At 42.8% G+C, this 23,143-nt stretch overlaps 1 protein-coding gene across 18 annotated transcripts in view; it reads right to left on the bottom strand.

Moving 5' to 3' along the window:
* Positions 1-6,411: 6,411 nt before the first annotated feature.
* Positions 6,412-23,143, bottom strand: part of BBX (BBX high mobility group box domain containing) — a 140,080-nt gene continuing 123,348 nt past the window's right edge. For all 18 annotated transcript variants that reach the window (XM_048965861.1, XM_048965852.1, XM_048965823.1 and 15 more), the window contains one exon: positions 6,412-22,623. In XM_048965861.1, coding sequence (XP_048821818.1) covers positions 22,536-22,623 — 88 coding nt within the window. In that variant the 3' untranslated portion in view covers positions 6,412-22,535. The remainder of the gene's footprint in view (positions 22,624-23,143) is intronic.

Below are 23,143 nucleotides of genomic sequence, written 5' to 3'. Positions count from 1 at the left end.
AAATGGGAGCTCAAAGTGTTCTGTAGAAGTGTTTACGCTCTTATATCTACTTCAGTAGAGCAGAGCTGCTGTGAGAATTACTAGCCATTCCCTGCTGCCCAGAGGGAATTTAAGCCACAGCTGTTACTTCAAGACCTCTTCTGAAATCTTTTGTGATTCCCCACCAGCACTTTCCTTTGAAAATGAGCCACAAAGCATAGTTTTGACCTGTTAAAAGTTTTAGAACTTTTCTGTGTGTGAAATTCTTACATGTGCTGCACGAACTTAAAGGGTGAACTGTAAGCTGAGAGTGATCCTTAGAAATCTCAGAAAAATTTTTGCTTCAATCTGCAAGGGAAGGGAAAGTAATGCTGTTCTAAGTGTAAGTAAGTGGTTGGAGAGTAGCTCCATGCAATCATTTCAAATGCATATACTCAAGATTCTTCCAGTCAGGTAAACCAGGAAACCAGTCTAAACCTGAACTGAATTGTCCAGACACCTTGGAAAGAGCTTGTGTACTATCAGAGCTTGATAATTGAATGTTTATTGCTGTAGTTATCTGCCTGATAGAAAAAGAAGTGAGAGGATGTCCTTGTGGGGAGTGGAGTTGGAATCTTGTCATGGATGCAGCTGTTACTCTCTTTGAGTTGAAAATTACATGGCTTCTACATTCTCACAGATACTTGCAATGTTTTCATGATCAGAGCAGAGCAGAGGGGCAGGATGTCCTCCCTCGGCCTGCTGCCCACACTGCTTTTGATGCAGCCTGGGATGTGGTTGGCTTTCTGAGCAGTGAGGGCACACCGCTGGCTCATGTCCAGCTTGCCATCCACCATTACCCCCAAGTCCTTTCTTGCAGGGCTGTGCTCCATCTTTACATCCTCCAGGTTGTATTGGTAACGAGGGCTGCTGTGACCCAAATGCAAGACTTTGCACTTGGCCTCACTGAACCCCATGAGATTCACTGGGTCTGCTGCTTGGGCCTGTCTAGGTCCCTCTGGGTGGCATCCCATCCCTTGAGCGTGTTGACTGTTCCATGCAGCTTGGTGTCTTCTGCAAATTGGTGACGGTGCATTCGATCCCACTGTCAGTGTCACTGACAAAGATACCAAAGAGTGTTGGCCCCAGTACTGACCCCTGGGGGGCACCATCCTTCACTGAAAACACTGACAAAGTAATTAATACAAGAGTAAGGTGTGGATGGCCTTTGGTTTGAACTGGAAACTGTTTAAAGACCTACTAAGGCTTACCTGGCATTCTCACTTCATATATTTGCAGATAATGAGAGGTTTTGGAACTGACTGCTTTCACTTGTTCTTCTTTTTATCCTTTAAGACTGCGCAGTATAATAGGTAGCTGCAGGTTAGAGTGATAACCAGGTGTGAGAAACCAACAACCAAGCAGAAATTCATTCTGCTGTTGCCCACAAGGTTCATCCAAGCATTATATTGTCATGAAGAGTGAAGAGTTCAGAGACTACAGCAGCTTGAGTAGGAAAGCGTAAGGTCTATCAGTTTAATTTCATTGGACTTTGAGCATAGCCAGTCAGGATAGCTTCACTTAAAACAAAAGGTGACTTAGGATTCTCTGACGTGCTGCAGCCCAAGCTTTGAGGAGAAGAAACTTCATCATAACAAAAGCGAGGAGAAAGTAAATGTTCTACGTGGTGTGCAGCCCTTTGCACCAAGAACGTGCCTGAGAATCATAGAATGGCCTGGGTTGAAAAGGACCACAATGATCATCTAGTTTCAACCCCCTGCTATGTGCAGGGTCACCAACCAGCAGACCAGGCTGCCCAGAGCCACATCCAGCCTGGCCTTGAATGCCTCCAGGGATGGGGCATCCACAGCCTCCTTGGGCAACCTGTTCAGTGCGTCACCACCTCTGTGTGAAAAACTTCCTCCTAATATCTAACCTAAATATCCCCTGTCCCAGTTTAAGACCGTTCCCCCTTGTCCTTTCACTCCCCTCCTTGTTAACAGCTGTTCCCCCTCTTGTTTTGTGCTCCCTTCAAGTACTGGAAGGCCACAATGAGGTCTCCCTGGAGCCTTCTCCTCTCCAAGCTAAACAAGCCCAGTTCCCTCAACCTTTCTTCATAGGAGAGGTGCTCCAGCCCTTTGATCATCTTAGTGGCTCTCCTCTGGACCCATTCCAAGAGCTCTGTGTCCTTCTTATGTTGGGTGCCCCAGGCCTGCCTGCAAATCAGGCTGTGTAGAACTGGATATAAGACTCAGAAAGCCAAACAGAACCATGATTCTTCTAGTGATCATACCAATGTTACGTAATTTGTATAAAACAGAAAATGAGAGTAGGAAGTGGGCAGAAAAGCTCTGAAGTCCAGGAAGAAAATTGCTTTATCCTTACACTGCGCCTGGTCAGCCTTTTCCTCTGATGCTGCCTCAGGATGGTGGGGAAAGGAGCCCCACTGTTGCCTTGGGGAGGAGATTGAGGATGACCATGGACTGGTGTGCAGCAAAGTGGCTGTTTTGAGGGGGGTGCAAGGTGTGCATTGTGCATCTAACACCTGACCACAGTTACAGCTGTCAAAGATTGCTGATGTCTTGCTGCTACTGCAGCCCTCTTGCATTGCCCTTTATGCTGCCCTTTTTTCCTCATCTCAAGCAGTAATGGACAAGAAAGAAATAAAAAATAATTATAGGTCATTCTGGATTATGAGGCTGCTTTTGGCGTTTGTGGTGAAGAAACGTGAGAGCACCAAGGCCTAACCAGCTTTAAATATCATCCAGAGCTTGGTATGAAGCTGGTTACATCAGCGGAGAAGAGCAATCAAAGCATTAGTGCACCTCATGGCAGTGCCAGCCACTGCGATGGCTCAGAGGAAAAGGTGGATCCTGTCCCCTGGGGCTGGATGAACTAACAGCAAATCCTCAAGGAGCTGCTTCATTGGAGGCTGTGAGAACTCCTGACAGCCTCAGCGAGTGCATTAGTGATATGTGCAAGAACGCCAGGAGGGAGAAGACACCAAAACAAAACAAGCTGCCCAATCAAAAAGCCCTGCTCTGAGATACCAACAGTGGGAAACACCCTCTGACAATGTGCACCTGTGCACCTGTATCAGAGTGTGAAAGAAAAAAGCACTGGCGACTGGCTCGCTCAGCCCTCATACAGGCTGGGAATGAGACCATTTGCTTTGTTAGAAATCTCTGAAACCACGGCACAAATGCACTCCACTGAAAAAGGCCCCTGCCCAGCAAGTAAGGCCGCATGTGAAACGCAAGACTTGAGCGTCGCTTCGATCCCCAGAGCCATTAAGCCTACAGGAAGTAAAGGAGAGTGTCCGACCTGCAGGATAGAGCACTGCACAAGAAGGCTGTGCACACTGACTTGAAGACTTGGGAACCCTTTGCTGAAATATTTCCTTATGTCAAGAGGTCCGGTTCTGATCAAGAGCCAGTATGCACTGTGCTTCAACGGGAGCTTAGAGACGAAAAAAAGAAATGAACAGAAAGGGGGATATTTGGATATTTTCTGGATTTTTATGTAACTTTACTGGACCGGTCACTCTGTGGCTAGGTTTTGTTTTTCAAGAAAGCAAATGTATGTGAACGTGGTTGCAGGTGTGGATTTAACTTTTTGTTCCTGAACATGTCTACTTTCTGCTCCATCTCACGCGCCTGGAAAGGAACCCTTTTAAGGAGTACCTTTGCCAGTGGAAAGAGTAGGGGACAATTGCTTTATTCAGACTGTATTTTAAAAGCTGTACGTACATGGTGGGTTGACCTTAGCTGTTCACCCAGTGCACACCAAGCTACTCTCTCTCTCCCCATCCTCAGCAGGGAGAAAACATGATGAAACAGCCTGTGGGTTGAGATATGGACAGGGAGATCTCTCCCCAGCTGCCATCACAGCGTTTGGAAGATGAATTCAATTTATTGCCAGTTAATGACAGGGTTGAACAGTGAAAACTAAAAGCAAAGCTAAAAATGCTTTTCTCCTACAACCTCTACTCTCAAGGCTCAACTTTACACTTGAAACTTCAACCTTCTCAAGATGAGTGGGACGGACTGGGAATGGGGCTGTGGTCAGTCCTTAATGCTTCATCTCTGCTGCTCCTCCATGGCCTCTATCTTAGGAATGGGATGGGAATCATCCTTTTGGGAATTCACCTCATGTATGGAAAGATGCACGAGCACGTTCAGCTGCACATGGAACACCTGAGTTGGGATGTGGCTCAGCTATGGCACAGGACGGTGCAGTGGAGCCACCTTCCACGTGGAGCTGGACAACGTGGAGGAGACAACAAGCAAGTCCTGTCTGTGCGTGCAGCTGCAGTGTACCTGCTGGGGGACATGCTCTGCTTTCTGCACCACAATCAGGAGGAGCTGGGAGGAAAACAGGAGTCCAGTTTGCTCGACACCTTCTGCACGGGCTCCTATCTGCATGTGGAGAAAAGCACCCTCTGGCTCCAGGACCAGGTGAAAGCAGCCTGGAGGCGTCTGCACTGCCACCAGGCGGCGGGAGGGGTTGTCCTGCTCTGCTCTGTGCTGTGCGACCTCATCTCCTGCACTGGGTGCAACTGTGGGTGCCACAATGTAAGAAGGAAATAAAACTGTTAGTGTCCAAAGGAGGGCTGCAAAGATAGGGAAGGGTCTGGAGGACAACGCTTATTAGGAGAGGCTGAGGTTCCTGGGTTTGCTCAGCCCAGAGCAGAGGAGCTGAGGGGAGGCCTGATGGCAGCTGCAGCTCCTCACAGGGAGTGGAGGGCAGCGCTGAGCTCTGCTCTGTGTGACAGAGACAGGGCCCGAGGAAATAGAGGGTTTGGATTTTGCATCATCTGAAGAATCAGCGCACAGTGCGTGTTTTCTTCCTGACCTGGAGGAGGAAGCAACAGGACACGCATCAGAATTCAAGACATGCAGGGTGATGTTTTAATGCCCAGTGAGTGGAAGAAAGTTTGTTTAAAGGCGGAGAGTAGAAGCAGAATGCAAGAGCTGGGTGTTAAGGGTGCAGAATGAGGCCACTGTATCCTGGTCAAAGCAAATCGATGTGGGAATACTTCTCCTGCTGTGCCACTAGATATAAACCACCTGTAGCATGGAAAGCTCAAAAAAGCTTTAGGATTGAGATATTTTTGTGGCACAAGTCCCTTTTTATCTCGCTAAGGAGAAATTACATAAGCAGGAAAGACAGGGCACTTTCTGCTGAAAGTTTTGTATTCATGAGCTCTGCTGCCACTTTGGATTCCTCACCATGCCGCACAGTACCAGGCTTCCAATTAAAAGCTCAGGTCCTTTAGACAAGCAATTAAGTGCTAGCCCAAGCGTGCCCTCAGACCTGTCTACACAAATAATAGGAAGCTGAAGAGCTGCAGTGAGGAGGAGGAGGAGGATTTCTGCCCCAAATGGCTTGCAGCGCCTAGTTTTCATTTTTTAGTGCGTAATTTTTAAGTCAGAGGCTATTACTGCCACTAGGTGAGCCACAGCCAGAGCTCACTTTGTTTTCAGCTTTGAAAACAACAGCAAACTGTTTGCCTTGCCCAAGACAAATCCAATGCAACATAGCTGTAATGCCTGCCCATGGTATGGGCTGACATCCTCGTGGCATCTGCTTCCATAGGGCACCAAAGCGGCTGCAAACACGTTTTGCCAGTGAGAGAAGTTATCATTTATCATAAATAATAATGCCATAATATTTTCTTTTTTTAAAAAAGGAAATATAAAAGGCACATACTTATATCGTGTGCTTCGTAACTGAGGGCTAACTCCACCACTCCCTCCTGCTGGATGGAGTTACTGCGTGCTGCTGTAGTCCGGCTCACAGCTGCTGCCTACATTTCCAGCAATGCTTTCCAGGTAGGATGTGCAAGCACCCGAAGACATAGGAACAGTGTGCAGGAGTTTATGTGCTAACAGAGTAACTGTGCAGAAGTGAAAAGCTGCTGTTATTTTTGTTTTCCATATCACCATGCAAGTGCAGCAAGACAAATTTAGGCATCTCCAGCATGTGAGCATCTTGTTCATCTTCTCTGCTGGCATCAAAACAAATTGAATATATACTTCCATTACCAGGAAAAATCACTTTTCCCCAGCAGTAGGTGAGAAACTGGTAGAGCACCAGAATAGGGGTTCATGCTGCTCAAAGGCTCACGTTGTATTCCCTCTTCTCAACAAGGAAAGCGCAGCTTGAAAGCGAGCAGAAAATCACCTCTGCCTTTTTGAGCAGGGATGCCCAGTAGAGATGCAGCAGCACTTCTAATCTCAGCCTCATGTCTCCCTGTGGAGGCCCATAGGGCTCACTGCCAATGGGTGGGCTCATCTCTGTCCCCACTCTCAGCCCATATCAACCCAAAGTGGCCATCGAAGGGGTGGCTGCAGTGGGACAGCTCTGTTCCCAGCTGGGGAGGAGGCTGTTCCACCTCGGGGTCCTCTGCTAACAATAATTTCCTGGAGGGATAATCAAGAAGCACACCGCTTGGCTTCAAAACATACAATATACTTTATTGCCTGCTAGATAATCAAAGTGAGGAGTAAACACCATAGCTGGAAAAAGCAGAAAAGGACCAGGAAAAGGAAAAGAATATCCAGTCACCAAACAAGTTATCAGGCAATAAACCATACACAATATAAATAATCTGTTTCCCAAACAACGAAATCTTTATTTTGCTAATGGCCTTTAGATGGTTAATTATCAGTAGTAAAATCTCTGGATTTCATTTTCTACACAGCATTAGTAGTAAGAAATATATAAGGGACTCTGCAGAAAGCAATACAAAGGAGTTATATACACAGGCACCTTCTGTGGAGCAAGAACAGAACTTCATCTAGGGAGGAGGGGCTATCTACAAAACAGAAGACCATGGTAATACAATAGTAGCTCAGACTTAGTTCGGCTGCCACCTTCCCACAAGGCAGGCCAGCCAACTTATGTATACATATATATTTTAATATAGATATATAGAGAGATTTATTATTTTAAAAATAATGTGAACTACCTGTAGTTCCTAGGCTAATTTTAAAGAGGCAGTGTACCTTTCTGAAGCTTCATTTTCAGGAAGTATATTAAAAATGGTATATAAAAGACTAGCAGACCCAAGCTCGTGTATCAGCAACCGGTATCTTCCCTCAGCATTTTCTTCTAATGCCACAGTTGCCATCCCCAGTGATGGCAATGCCTTCAGTCATCCAGATTGCTATTTACCTTCTTACCACTAAGTTTGCTCGATTATAATGTTGTTAGTAATCATAGATTATTAATAGCAATAATGCTGCAATACGCTGTCAGAGCCTGACTGCATTATGAAGACCTAGTCTGTATGTGCATGCAGAGTTTTGTTGCTTAATCTGAAAGAACATTTCCCATACAAGATCTTTCCCCTGCCAACCCCCTGATGTTCCTCCAAATGGGGCCAATTCCATCCACCCAAGGAAGACCACCAGCAGACCCTACACCCAAAGTGATTCTAAAGGCCTCTTCCCAACCCAGCGATGACAGCTGGATTCCTCACTGCCTCACACATCACCCTAATTTCAAGGAGATGGCTTTGCATGGAGTACGCCAATAACAGTGTGGCAATACACAAACTGTTTTCCATAGTATGCATGACATTTTGCTGATGGAGCATAACCATGCCTGCTTTTAAAGATGGATTTCCAGACGGAGCAAGATGCATTTGCAGTATTACAAAATGAAGGGTTGTTTGTATTTAAAAACATACCTAACATTAAAATCAGCGTTGTGCCAGGCAACCACATCCTTGCTGAGCTCAGTATTAGCCTTAGCATTGGGTTACAAAAGAACAGAGCTATAAAATCCCTGACTGCTATTGCACCATGCCTTTCAGAAGCAATCTCAGCTATGACAGCAGCAGCAGGTGCCCTCTGCATCCCGCCGAGCACCAAGGCTGAGCATGTAGGGATGTGCTGTGAGAAGACAGGAGTACCCAAAAGCGAGGCACTGACCATTACCATGCAGGACTTCAGCTCTTCTGCCTATGCAGGTAAACCCACTATGAAGGGGATCTGCTGAAAACTCAATTATCCCAGTTCCTGCATCATCACAGAGAGCATCGCCATGTCTTATTTAAGTGTCTGGACCTTCCTCTGTGCTTGGCATAAGGCAGATGGAGGTGTCAGCATCAGGGAAGGGAGATCTGGTACCTCAACAAGCAACTGCAAAGTCGGTGCTTGCTGTCAGTGCTGTAACTTCTATTCAGCTCTATGGGACTCACACTCAGCAGCAGGGAAAATGCAAGCAGCACCCTGCTGTGCTGGAAAGGGAAAAAACAGGCAGATTTTGAAAGAGAAGTTCTTGCATTGGGTTTAAAACCAACTGAAGCTTCACCTTCACTAGCTGTTGCTGGTTCTTTGACTGCTGAGGAGAAAGGTGAATAGCAGTGCCCAAGTTGATCTCCCGCAATCAACAGCCTTAGCTGCCACTTTTGACCTTCCTGCATCCCAGTTTGGCTTACCCTGGTGGAGCTGCAGAGCAGTATTAGGAATCCCATAGAAGGATGAGGGATTACAGGGCCATTGAAGCCAAACAGAAAGACTTCATGCATCGCTGAGGATTATGTTGATAGTGAAAGCCAAAGACTGCTGACATGGTGCACAATTTGCAACTATAACAAAGCTTGACAGGCACCCACCATATTTAATAGTTCATATGTGAAACTGGGAACCAAAGATTCTCGGCACACCACGATCCCTGCCAGGGCTGAGAAAATCAGCCAATTCCTTCTGCACACATAATTTCCTCCTATATAAAGCCATTTGTCTGACTCACAAGCTGTGAATCACATCTTATGAACTGCTCTGTCTGGTGTGCTTTCTCTTCTTTAAGCCAACAGATTCTTTATCACTTAATGTGCTGATGCTGTCAGCTACTGCAGAAGGTGTCTGTGGAAATATTGTCCTTCAAACGTCAGCCCATGGCCGGTGGGCACCCACACTGGATCTTTTCAAAGGCTTTTACTACAGTCAAATAGTCTTGGGTCCTGCACCCACACATACTCCTCACAACATGCATGCCTGTATCAGGGCCAGACACAACCTGGAGCAAGTGAACAAGGACTCAGTTTCTCTGGTCCTCCAGTCTGCACCCTACCACAGTTTCACTTAATGTAGAACTTGGATGCAGCACCCAGCCTCTGATTTTCTTCCTTCTTGGCCTGGATGTCAGTGCCCGGGTCTGTCCCACTGTACACAGCGTGACCAGGGGGCAGCAACTGATGGTCACATCATGCCTCCAGCAGGACCTGCATCTTGCTGCCCTTTCTTCTTAAGCTAGTAGAACCAGCGATAGCATCATTGGCAGCACAGAGCAGACCAGATGCTGCGGAAGGCTGTAGTGCTGTGATGGCTTTCCTGCCCCGCTGCTGTGTAGACGAAGAGTGGGGAAACTAGACCTGGGCAGATCAGAAAGCAGGCTGAATGCGGCCATGGCCTTCATCCAGCATTTGGGGCACTGTGTGGAAGAGGCATCCTATTGAGAGGCCAGGTAGGACCCAAGGCTGGACACGAGGCTGGTTGCTGGGACCCCGCTGAAGACCCAGCAAAATGCCCACTGCTCAGCCTGGTGGTGGCCATGAGAGGATGGCCCGAAGACGCTGGCATGTTCTGGCATTTACCAGTGTCACAGCACAGCTGAACGAGAGCACTGACGCGTGAGATGGGTGTTTTCCTTGTTTGGGTTCCACCTCACATAGTATGGCTTTAAGGACTGATTTGTAGCATCCACACAAATGTACTGAGGAAAAAGCTGACAGGTTTGCTTTTGTTTTGTCTTTACTGCCAGAACTCTATAAAAACGAATTGAAGGCAACTGCTTAGATAGAAAACACAGCGCTGGGAGAAAGGTTGCTTTGAACCTCTCTGGTATGGCTATTAACGGACAACCTGACAAACCATTCAGGATAAGAGGTTTTTGAAGGCCTGTGGCAGTCCTGTGGCTAGTGATCATGCTGGGCTGGCACTCTGTGACAAATCTCACCTCAGATCTTATCCAGTCGTTACCTTTAATGTCACAAAAACCAACACACTTATCTAGCATCTTCTGAAGATGCAGTCTTTTTATACATCTCTATCTCCTAAAATTATGTACACGGGCACTGTGGAAGTAAGGGTGGATTCCACAACCATCTTTCAGGCAGGAGCAGCTTAACCTGTCCTGGGATAGTTTGTGCAGTTGGCCAAACTGCTATCAAGTTGATAACGAGCAAGAGAAAGAAAACACAACACTGATAGGCTAGTCAGGTTCTTGCCTAAAGCTTGCAGGGGTTGGCCACCCCAAGAGCAGCTGCTTTTAAACTTGCTACAAGCAGCATTAAAAATTAATTAATCTAGAAAAAATATGACTTTGCTTCAAAAGAAAAAAAAAGGAAAACGAGTACCCCAGGATATTGTAAACAGATACTCACAAACTTTGAGGTGAGACATCGTTAGGAAATGCCAGCATTACCGTGTAGATGATTTGTGGTATTTTTTTTCACATATTACAATTGCCCGGAGAGGTGACCTCACATAAGTGAGTCGCTCTCAGCTGGTGATGGAAGTATTACAGTGGCATCAAGAGCAATCAACTTCCAAAGATGAAGGAAACAAATAAGAGCAGAGGCAGCACCAGGCTGCTGCTCACCTACGACCAGCTGTGGGAATCCATCTGTTTGCCACTTCTGGAGTGAACAGCTATTTTAACAGCTTGTGAACCTGCCTTCACCATAGAAACACAAGTGGCACAAGCAGAATCTGATGTACGGAAATGCTGGCTTTTCCTATGGGCTTGTCTGCATGCCGGTTCTGTTTTTTTAAGGTTCACGTGGGTGAGAAAAGACCATCTATAGAGACACATTTAGCAATGCAAGTCAGTGCCATCCTTCCTGATGTAATGCTCCCTGGTTAAATCAATGCCCAGTAGCAATAATAAAAGAATAAAAAATGTCTTTGCATCAGCTGCACAACAAGTGCCCAAGGGCTCCATATGCCACCACCACCACCACCAGCACTTTTTCAAGCACATGGCTGAGGCTGCACCCCCAAGTGTCTGGCACCAATGCAGCCAGCCCGCACCCAAAGGAGGATCCCTTGTGCATTCATCAGCAGTTGGTACTCACCAGGCTGGTGGTGTTCAGCCACGTCACTACTACACTCCCAGCTGCAGTTTTTAAAACATTTTCAACCTGAGACCCTAACAACCACAGAGAATCTGCTCAGCCGACACAAGCAAAGCCACCAGGTTAGACTTCAAACAGAAGGAGAAAGGCATAGAGATCAAAAAACATGTTACTGCCTGACAAGATCTGCAGACTAACAGAGCAGACTTGTATGGAAGGGCTTAGCTGTTACTGAGACATGACTTGTTGGTGCTGTTTCCTGCAATGGTGTTTATGGGGTCCGTTTGTCTTCTTTGTCTGGAAGCCTGATTCAACACATTCTGAAGTTTGCCAGTGTAATTGCCACGGTGCTCTCATTCTCCTGTTGCCTTATTTGAGCTGAGGATTTCCTCAATAATTACAGAGAAATAAAATTTAAATGTTTGGGAACTTTCCTTTTTTTTTCCTCCAAGGAAGAAATTCAGAGATGTGCCAAGATTTATTTTCCAAGTTAAGGCTTTGTATGGATTAACACCAACAGTGTAGGTCTAATAGGCAGCACTGAAGTTCTGCTTTGTTTTTAAAGACAGTCAGCATGCTACTCCCACATTAGTTGCTGTTACAAGCCACACATTAAAAATAAGGCAGGCCAAATCCTCTTCAACTGTGAAGCTTTTTTCAATAACAAACTGCTGAGAGAAGGAATTAGTTGATTGTATTTCAAAGAACTGCTGGGTTCCTGGAACTGGTGCTCTCTGGCTCTTCTACAGAAAGCCAGGCTGGAGGGAAAGCTCCGCTGCTTTGCTGGCATTGCTGGCAGATCCCATTGCCCTGTGCTTCTCTCTCTGCAAAAGCTGCATCTGCTGTCCAGCCACGGCCAGGAAACGTTGCTGTTAAAAGCATTATGAAGTAAAGAATGCTCTTTCCATATTTTTCAGAGCTGTGAAGTAGCTCAGGATGGTCCGGTACTGCTCCCATCCCACTGAAAATGAGTGGGAAGTTTGGAATTGATGTCAGTCAAAGTAGTAAGCCGTGCGAGGAAAGGGAGGAAACTCGAGATGACTGAGAAGGAAGGTGAGAAATTCGTAAGCGAAGCTCAACATGTCCAACTTCCAGCGAGGTAAACAAACCCACGCATTACATGAGATTTTCTTCCAGCAAATATAAAATAGATTTCAGTTGGACAGTGGATTCGACAAAGCCAAGAGGTTTCCACTTGGATTCAAGGCAACGTGTGCTGTCTGAGCAAGGACATCCAGCACTATGCACTGGCATGAAGGTTGTTGACTTAATTGGTTTTCGGTGGTCTTTTTTTTTTTTTTTAGTTTTATTTTACATTTTTAAGTAAAAAATAATAAAACATGACTGATCCTGCAAAGCACTTGGGAATATTTTCTGAATTCTCTGAATTGTTATTTAAGAATGCATTTCTGCCTCATTATTAAAGATGCTTTTAAATCCCTGGTGGCCACTTTTAGCTGCCAACCACAGAATTGCTAGAATGCAGTAATTTTTTTCTTTTTTAAATTAGCTGCAGCTTATCAGTCTGTGACTATGCAACTAAGCTCTTCTATGACCAGGGCACGTGGTACCAGTGACAACATGCAAGACTTGAGGAATCAAACTGGCTTTAAATACAGCTGGCCCCATGCTTAAATAGTAGGCTCTGCTTCCCCCATGCTAGTCAGCACAATTAGATGGTGAACCTGTACTGATAAATGCCAACAGACAGCCTGGCTCAGAGATCTGTAATCACACTTCCTGTATAAATATATCTGAGCTATAGTGTTTCTATAAGGCATCCTCTAGCAGCCCTTCACTCCTAAGAAATTCCTTCACTGCTGTGCATTCCAGCATGAGAATTGCCCAAACCCAATACCATTACTTTCTTATTTCCTGGAAGCCCAGCACAAACAATTTGCTTAAGTACAGATAAAACCAATGGCTGACACTTCATATTGTTACGAAATACATGCACAGAAGCAGCTGTTATTAATGACACTTTTGCCACGTGCCGAATGCACCTGACATCTGATGGAATGCTTCCGAACTGCAGCACACCTCACACAGCTCACACACTACTGACAGAGAAATTACTGCTGCGGTGACTGAAACAAAACATGGTATCCATTCCCAACCAAGGACTTGAACTTCAATTTCTCATCTTTTTCTTTCTTAATTTTTTCCTAATGTTTGGCAAACCCTGCTTTTGAAAGTTGAACTTTTTGAAGACAATGAAATGCTTCATCTGCTGTGATGATTTTTCTGCCTCCTCACTTCCAATAGAAAACAGTGCTCCCCAAACCAAGATGAAAACTAACATTGTTGTGATGACCTGCTGGCAATTTACACGGCTGCTGTAACCAAGGACACCAAGCCTGCGATCCACAAACTCAAAGGTGCTTGTAAGCACCTGGATGCTCATGAAGTCCTGACTTCATCTGGTTCCAGCTAGGTTTGTTTCATTTTTACTTAGGAGGTCCCATCTAGAGCAGAAATCCCCTGGTATTGTTTAGTACCTGAGGTACCAGGCCTTGAAACTTCTGGCAACATGCTGCTAAGCTGTAAGACCTCTCACAGCAGAATCATTTTAAGAACCCAGCCATGAAGACATCAAGGAACTGTTCTTCACACATGGAAAGCCTGCAGGCAAAACACCAGTCCTAACTCCAGGTGCTGACTAGGTGCTAAGAGCACTCACAAAGGGCTTGGAAGGAACATGACTGAGTACCAGAAGGATCTGACCTGAGCCCAATGGCTTCCTGCCATCACCAGGAAGCTTGACCATGTAGGACCTCCTGCCAACCAACACCTTGGCAAAGGAAGATCACCAGGTGCCCCCACATCACGTTATGAAATGCCTGAGCAGACAGCTCTGACCTCAGAAAGGAGTGAGTGCAGCTGGAAGACGCGTCAGTGTAAGTAAAAGCCATGCAGATATTTGGGTTTCCCTTCGCAGGAAAATACTTGGCTACAAATACAGTGAATGCAAATACAAGCTTGAATTTGAGCAAGGGAACAGGTGCCTGTGAAACATCTTCCCAGATGACCTAGCAAACTAGCCAAACACAGACTGCAATGACTGCACCTAACACTCTCAGTGTTACTTCTCCATATCCATGCAGAAGTAATAAACAAAATGCTGCAGACTAAAGTACTAGGTGTCTGCATTCAGCAAAGTACACTTTGGTGGTAAGCCTGAAATCCTACAGTAACTGATTTGGCTTTGGGGTCTATTTCAACGAGTTCCTCTTGTTTCACAGACAAATAGATTGAAGTACGTATATATAAATACTGAAGTAGTATTTGTATGGAATAAACTTTTGGTATGGATTTATGCAAGTTGGATTTTCAACCAGTTTCAGCTGGAGTACAGACAGCTACATCCTGTGTTAGATTACTTCTGATGAAGACCTGATCTGCCTTCTGCCAGTAGGTAACAAGTGAAGCCTAGCTGAAACCTTCAGCACATTTTAAGTACAACTGTATTAGAGCTCAGTTTCTTACTGTTTCTGTGCCAAGAACAGTCCACAAAAAGAAGTTCACACTGAATAGCTGGTAGGCATTGTATCTCATAGGTTTTATTTTTGAAAACAAAAGAAAACAGAACTTTGCAGCAGATATAGAAATGTTGTCCTGTATTTTGTTACTGAAGAACTGGCAGCTCCATGTGCTATATCACAGTTACGGTATGCTTGAGTAACCTTTCATCTCACTTAATGCTTTTACACTTCAAAAAATATGGAAAAAAAAGTCTGCTTCAGAGCAGGATTAACTACACATTAAAAAATGTGATGAGCAATGAAAATAGCCCAACAAACGGAATCAATGGAGAATGTCGTAAAGCACATCACCTCAGGAGGAGGATGTCATTCCATCCCATGTCTTGAAAGTATCAGTGGGAATTTGTCTTACCTGACAGTTAAGAGAGTGTCAGTGCAATGCCAACCAGCTGCAAGCAGCAGTGTGAGAGCTGGGTAACAAACCAGGTCTAGATGCATCGAGTGGGCTGCACTATGCAGGTGTTTCCTTGGAAGAACAAAATGAGAGCAGACACAAAAACACGGGGGTCTAAGTAATGAAGATGACTGTATTTTAAGGTAATTCAGTAAGAAAAAAAATGGAATTGTGACTTCAGTGTCCCTGACTGAGCACACTGTACTGAGAAAAAAGGTATTTTCTAAGATTCCTTCCAGCTTTTTACTTGCTGCATCAGAGCTTTTCCCTCCCTTTCCCGACTATGACCATTACATGGCCTTTAGCTCTGAAGCTCTTTCATTCCTGGTATTTCTTTGCAGACAGCTGATGTGTAACCAGCAAAGGCAGTGCAAGATTGCGTACATTTCTTCTTCCCTGAGTAAGTGGCACACAGCTGAAAAAACAAACAAACAAAAAACAACCACACAAAACCCAAAAACCCAAACCACCCCCCTACCCCCCCACACCAAAAGTAAAAGCTTCCCTTCTGCTGCTTTTGACCCAGAAGCAGATCTCTGCTTGCAAGTGAACAACTGCTTTCTACTGGTGTCATATATTCTGTACCTGGGTCTTGCGTGATACGAAAAATGCAACCAAGGAATCTTCAGGTATCCAAGGCCAGAAAAAAAAGACAAGACCTCCCAAAGTCTAATTTTTAATCCTAAATAAAAAAGGTAAAATACAGGGGCAGAACAGAGTACTGGTTTAAATAAGCTTTCAAAGTAGTAGGGATCTTTAAATATGGATGATGCCTGCTATTTACTTTTAAAAGAGAAGCCATTGTGAAGAAGTTCTTCTGGTGTTCAGAAACTGAAACCGTAGCAGGGGCTTCTTTATGTGAGATGACTTCACTTATTTCTGTGGGTTAGAAATGAGCTTTCCAGTTGTGTGAAGACAAAAATCCAGAAGCACACTGTGGAAACCTGGAAAGCTTAGAAGAAAGGGCAAATGGCTTTCCCCAGTTTAACTACACTGAGTCCTGCCTCTCCCTCATCCGCAGTCTCCAGCTTCATGCCAACATACATTCAATGAATCCTGTGGCACTCGCATGGGTCTGCAGATCTTTCCAACAATGTCAAAAGCGTTGATCAAGCTCAGAAGTTCGTAAAAAATAAAATGAAAGCTCTCATTATAGACATCTTTAAGGAAGAACAAATGGGCGTAGATTCTTTGCAAATGTGCAGTGTTTTGATGGTCACTGTGCAGAAGTTGGATGGGTGATCTGAAGGGAAACTACAGCTCACAGTTTTGGGGATCCATCTCTGTTTTTTGGCATCTTCCATTTTCAGGTGGAAAACGAGCTTGCTTCTTTTTAAGTGGGAAAAAAAAAAGCCAACCAACTCATACTCTAGCTAAAAACAAGTTCTGAAATTCTACTAAGTCAGCCATACGTTGAAGTAAACAACCACTTAATAGTAAAGCAGGGGAAGTATCAAAGCAGCTCTGTTTTAATAGCATTTATTTGCAATCATTAGTTTTAAATGGGAAACTGTTTACAGGCACACACTAGATAACCAAAATAGAACGAACATAAAGAAATCTATTTGACGGTCCTTTTCAAATATTTCAAATATTTTATTAAATATTTTATTCAGGTTTTGATCACAGTTTAATGTACTTTAGCATGTTATACACATGACTTAACATGTGCACTTAATATCAAATTAGAGGTTTTTGAAGAAAGTACATTTTATAAATGTGCTTATTGACTTCTAACTACACACATCTAAGAAGGCAGTAGCTCCGTTATACCACTTATGGAGATGAACTATTGTAAGGCATGTTTACACCAAGCTTTGGAGAGAATAAAGCCAAATACTGGGTCAAAATTTAGTGGAATTATGTATGAGAATAAAAGTTGAAGGACTGGGCCCTACAAAGAGATCACAGCAAATCAGATGTGTTAAAACTGTCAATGCAGACTGGTTATTAAAAGCAAGCACTGCTGAGAAAGAAGATTCTCACAGTGCCTGTATTTTTTTCAGACCTTTTTGAAAATTACACCTTATGGTGTAACGTGAAGGAAAGAGAATGAAATCTTCCAAGAAAGTTTGAAAACCATTGTCTGAGAAACCTCAAGTTGTTTTGGGACCTAACATGGAACGCTTTTATACAGGCAACGTCTTCCAAGCCACTGCATACCAATGTGTGTGTGTGTGTGTGTGTGTGTGTGTGTGTGTGTGTGTAGGAGGTATAAGCACACACACAGACACACATCTCTCTCCCTCTTGCCTTTGTCACCTTCAGACGACTGAATAAAGTGTAGCAGTGCGTGGAAAAAACAACGTTAAAAGAGTAGGTTAAAGCACTGTATTCGGAAGCCTGGTTAGTTAGGCTGTACTGTGTGACAGCAGACGTGTTTTTGTGGGGTTTTTTTTTCCCAGTAGAGTACAATGTGGGTCTGTTGGCATAAGTTAACGATCAAGACCCAGAAATTACAACATAATTCTTAGGAAGAACTCAACAAACATTAAGGTATTTGCATTTGTTTTTAAAACTCTGTGTCAATGAAGGCCCTAGGTCAAAACAACATGCCTCCTTCAGAAGCATCACAAAAGCCAAAACTCAATTCTAGGGGCACAGTAGCCCCTAATCAGGGCTCCTGCACAGTCACACTGCAAACTACAATGCTGCCCCTCAAATAAGGATGGTTTTAGGCAGAAGCTCAGGTGTGTTGCTGAGAGGAGATCTCAAGTCAGTCCTTCCTAGATGTCTGCCTCAGAAGAATCAGTGGGGGAACATAAAACGTGCATCCACTTCATAAGCTCCTTCGAAGTTGTCAATTCAGTAGAAAATACTGAGTATATAAAAGACTATAATAGCAGTTAGGTGAGAGAATAAATCTCTCTGTGCCTTTTTATTGGGAAATTCAGGAGAGGAGGCAAAAAAAAAAAACAACCCAAAACTCTTTCACAGCCTAAATGCACTCCTTCTCATCTCTCAGTGTCCTGAAAATGACTCAATGTTCTGGCAGCTTTAGATGATAGTTTCATAATATGTACAAGGTAAGAAGAATGCCACAGATAGTACAAAACAGGGCAAAGATACCTACAATCTAGAAGTAGAGCTCTACAATCTAGAAAACAAGCATGGCAAACAAACAGTGTCTAATGTATGGTATACAACACAAAAGTTGCACAGTTATGTTTCCTTGTGAAATTAGGATTGCAAATGTAAACTCCAGAATAAATGTCAAGAACAGCATTTGGCTTACTGCATGACCACTGGGAGTATCTGAAGTCCACCACCTGATGAGCACAGCCATTCCTGCTCTTACACAACCCGTTCTACTGGGCCTATATCCGCAACTCCTGTGACTATGGCAGAGGTTCAACAAAAAATGCTCCAGCAACACAGTTTGGCTACCACTGTATATTCAGCCTGATGTTGTCAGATAAATGTTGCTGTTGGGAAGTAAAGCGTACAGCGATGTACAAATGGTATCAATGGCTGAAAAGATTAAACGATCAAGCCTGAAAGCAAATGGAAGATAACAAAAGTAGTCTTTTAGGAGAGGTAGCCATATTAGACTCAGCATTCAAAAAAAGGAAGTGCACTCAAAGGACCAAAATACATTACAAGATCTTGTACACCCATTATGTTTTTGTCTTTCCTACAGGTTTTTTTTTCCAGAATGTACACACACACGCACACATATATATCTTTTTACCTAACTCCTCTTTGTTGCCACACCTTCACCATACTGAGAACAAAGGCCAGCTTTCCTTTTAACCTCTCTCAGCTGTCCCGTGCCTTCAATCTGTTCCAGTACCCGTACAATAGCTAACAGGCAACGCAATTAAATTGCTCCAATTTAATATCCTGTTCCAAATGACAGCATCCAAACTATAAGGCATTCCCTCATTCTGATGCAAGTTACAACTCTCTTGGGTTTCTGCTTGGTGCAGACTGCAGAGTGCTCTTCAGCCTTACGCTACAAAAGTAGATCTCACCCAAACAGTAAAGCACGGGGATGGAATTTGAACACTGATTCACACGCTTCCGTCTATCCCTTGTTCCTGCGCCCTTTTCCAACAACAAGGCTTACCACGTTAATTTCAAAAGTCATGCACCAATGCTATAAAAGAGAAATCCAAATCAACAAGAAACCTTTTGCTCATGACTTTGGGATACTGTATTAGTATAAAAGAGCATTCAGTCATCTTAAATAAATATACTCTATTTCTGAAATCACAGCACATTCAAGGGGTAGTTACTGCCGTAAGCAGAGCAATAAGTGATCTCCACGGATGTTTGTCATCGATTTGGTCTAATATCTGGAAAACAACCTACTGTGGGGATAAGAATCTGCATCTCAAATGTTCTGCAGAACGTTCTTCCCATATTTGCATACAGTACTAGAATAATTAAGAAGACATTACAGTATTTTCCTCCCAGCTGCTTACATCTGTAGCTTTGGCTACAACAATATATTCCGTATACCTCAAAACTATATATGAAATACCCAAGATCACTAAATAAATAAAAGCCAAGGAAACAGTACTGCATTTTACACTTGAGATGCGATTCCCCCACTCCCATGGATAAGTGATAGAGAACAACTAAGGTAATTGCTTTTTTTTTTTTTTTTTTTTTTTTTTTTTTTAAAGAAAGATTTATACACAGGTTCAGATCCAGAAAATAATGTGAAATGCATAAATATTGATAGCTTTAGCTAAGTTAAAATGGGTTCAGTAAAGTATGATACAACATATTCAGAATAAACAAAGCAGAAAAGCATCATATTTTGGTTTGCTTGAGATATACATAAGGTGCAACAATTTCTTTTCTAGAGGCATTTGTGGACAATGTGTTAACAGGTAACAGTGTTTGCTGGTATACTGAAGTACACACAATAGCAATATGATTTTTTTCAAAACAAAAGCAGCTGAAATTAATAAAAATTAAAACAAAACAAACAAGGAAAAAAAAAACCAAAACAAAACCCAACCCCAATACAGTAAGATATTGGTCTGAAATTTTTGTTGTGCTAACAGACTTTGTTACCTGAAAATACTGATACCCCTTCTAGTAGATTCAGGGAAAACTCTAGCTACTGAAATCAAGACGTCACTCAGAGAACCAACAAAGGCAAATGCCTAGTGAACTATAAAGCTTTGCAGGATTTCTGCTACTCTCAGTGCCTAATCGCTTAAAAATTAAGCATATCTACAAAAAGGTTTATAAGTATCTGAAAACAGTCATATCCAGTAAACTGACCCAACCCTACCCCCTCTCTAAGGGAAAGTCAAGGAAAAGCAGATCAAGTAAGATATTAATTCATATAGAAAAAAGTAATTTTCTGTTTCTTTTAAAAAAGGTACCATTAATATACAGAAATATCTTCAGGAACAATATTGAAATTTAAATTGAGGAAGGATGGGGTGCTTTGACAAAAATATATCTACTCTAAAGGTTTCTAGAGAAATAAGTTAGTACCATTGTCAAGGTGAACGGCCTGCACTGTAACATATTTGGATTTCAGCTAATTATAAAGTGGTCCAAAACTCCAACAGCCACCTTGCTGTGACCCAACAGTTTAAAGTCTTTAGCTTTTCCTGTCTTGTTAAAATAACTTATAAAACTTTAATAAAATCTTATTAAAAAATACTGCCATAGGCTACAATGGCATTTGAGGGGCTCTTAGTCATATATTCACCTGAATTTTTAAAAAAGCCTTTTCACTGACTCATCGGCTCTGAAATTTTGTTGTTCTTTTGTAGTTGTTCCCTTCTTCCAACACATGCATCTTTGATGGTGCTGTTTTAGTGAGACTTTCCAAGCTGTCTACCCTAGTCAAACCTTTAACCCTTTGTTACAACTCTCGTGGTATCTTGGTATACTGTTTCCCCACAATGAACCAAAGACTTTCACTTAGCTACAACAATGAAAGGCTAAACCTAGCAAGCATTAATAGAGTTACTGTCCATATGGCTATTACATCAAATTAGTTACAAAATAACCCCAAAACATATTATCAATTCAGTCAAGTATAAATAAGAATGCCTGATAGAATGATGTAAACTCGCATCATTTAAAGACTTAATTCAAAGAACTTCAAACTCAATCTAATACTATCAAAAATTCAGCCAGTATGACGAAGACTAATATAAAATTATTGCTGGAGTCCAATTTGGTAAATTGTTGTGCTACAATGCAAAAATTAGGGAAACATCTTGTGCTATTGAAGAAGTACCCTGTTGAATTTGTAGCTTTAGTTTAATTACTAGTGATCATTTTGCATCTGTTGGTAGGAATCAATGCTTGGTTATACAATAGTGTAAGTCGAAATAGTGAAGACAGCAGGCCAAGTGATACAATTGGCCTGGCTTTTGGGATGCATTTATGAGAGCAAACCACAAAAATTCAGCATAAGCAAAGATAGAAGCTGGCAGGTGGATCTGTGGTAGTCTGAATTCAGTCAAACATTACTCTTCAGTTGTAGTTTATCTGCATAAAACTTTCCCCTTGACCAACACAAACTGTAATTGGCCCTTTATACAAACTCTGAAGCCGTCTGTGCATAGTAACTACAACAATGCCAGTGTCTTTAAAATGTAAAAGGTATGCTTATCAGAGTACATGTATATTGAAAAGTCATGCTTTTAGGTCTTTCAGAATGGTGAAATAATACTAAGGTCACTTTTGAAAAACATATTCGCAGTACTTTTTGTTTACAGGAAAGTTTCACCAAGTCACTCAGGTATCTATGCAAAAATAAAGGAACCTTCCAAGGCATTAAAGACAAGTCAATTCTCTGCAGTATTTTTCTTTTCCATACACCACTCCTTTTTCTAATGCACATCATCCTGGTTATTCAAAGCTAAATTAAAAAGAAACAAAACCCAAACATAGCCTGTCAGAATTTTTGCCAGTAAACTCTACCACTCTGGTGGCAAATATAAAAGTGCAGAACATCTGGACCACGTGGCTGCCCAAACACCGCTAACAATGGTACATCTGTCCAGGCTGCCTTGAGTTCTCTGGAACAGGTTTTATATTCATTCTACAATATAAACGTAGGCATAACCTATTAATATAAACCATCTTAGAACTTAAATCTTCATGTACAAAAATGACTAAGAATATCTAATAGTAACTAGTGCAGTGCGTCAGTGTTTTTGTTGTTGTTGATTTTTTCATTTTCATTTAACTAGGCATTGTATGAAACTAGTTGCCATACTCTCTGGTTGGTAAAAGAGATGCTGTGTGAACTAACAGTAAAGGCAGCCTTCTTCATATCAACCACCTATTTACTGTTTAAAAGCCTTCAATAGAAAGCAAGCTCTGGGATCATTCCATTCCTGTTCATTAATAGACAAATAATATCACCCTCCTACATACTGGGTTCCGATTTGAAGACCTGGCCCAAGTTGCTAATGTCTGGCTTCCAGTGAATTCTGGGCCACTCAGAGCAATAAGCACTTGCTTGCAGTCTATAGTTTCCATCACATGGACTGACTAGCTTCCCTTGGTAAAGACAAGGCTAGGATATTAGGTAAAGCACAATGTTTTACAATAATGTGGAGCTTCACTGGTCAGCGCAGGAAATAAGCACTGGAGCCTGAGACATTTCATTTGGCTGTCCATCATGTGGGAGAGGTGTGGCCCTCTGATTTCTGCAAAGAAGAAAAGAAACCTACCATTATTCAAAGCATGGAAATGCTTTTAGCAGACAGGAAAGACAGAAATTAGCAAGTGATACAGTCTAGTGAACTCCACGCTGGCACAGATGTCCACATAGTGCTGGCTACTAACTGTTTATGGGTATTCCTGCAACATAAGAAAATATCCTGAGGACAACCTGCAATACAATGCAAAGTCAGACAAGTCTTGATGGTATTTGATTACACAAAACAACATAGATGGCCAAAGAGTAGGTTAAGAGCACACAAGTGCTGTTACACATTTTATAAGTGAGTGGTTTCAGCTCTCAGTAGTGGAGAGCACAGCTCATGTACAGCAATAGATGGCAAATGCACAGAGGCGTATGTCATGTTAGTGAGAGTCAATAGCTAGCTTTAAAGCAAAACAAAAATATACCTATCAGCAGTTACATGCTGGGATGACTCCAAATTTCATAACTTAACACTTCATCAGCCCAGCACATCTCTTTCATTACTTCAGCAGTGTTAATTT

This window comes from Lagopus muta, chromosome 1 (assembly GCF_023343835.1).
Source record: "Lagopus muta isolate bLagMut1 chromosome 1, bLagMut1 primary, whole genome shotgun sequence".
Taxonomy (NCBI): Eukaryota; Metazoa; Chordata; class Aves; order Galliformes; family Phasianidae; genus Lagopus; species Lagopus muta.
This window is presented reverse-complemented; position numbering and strand designations above follow the sequence as displayed.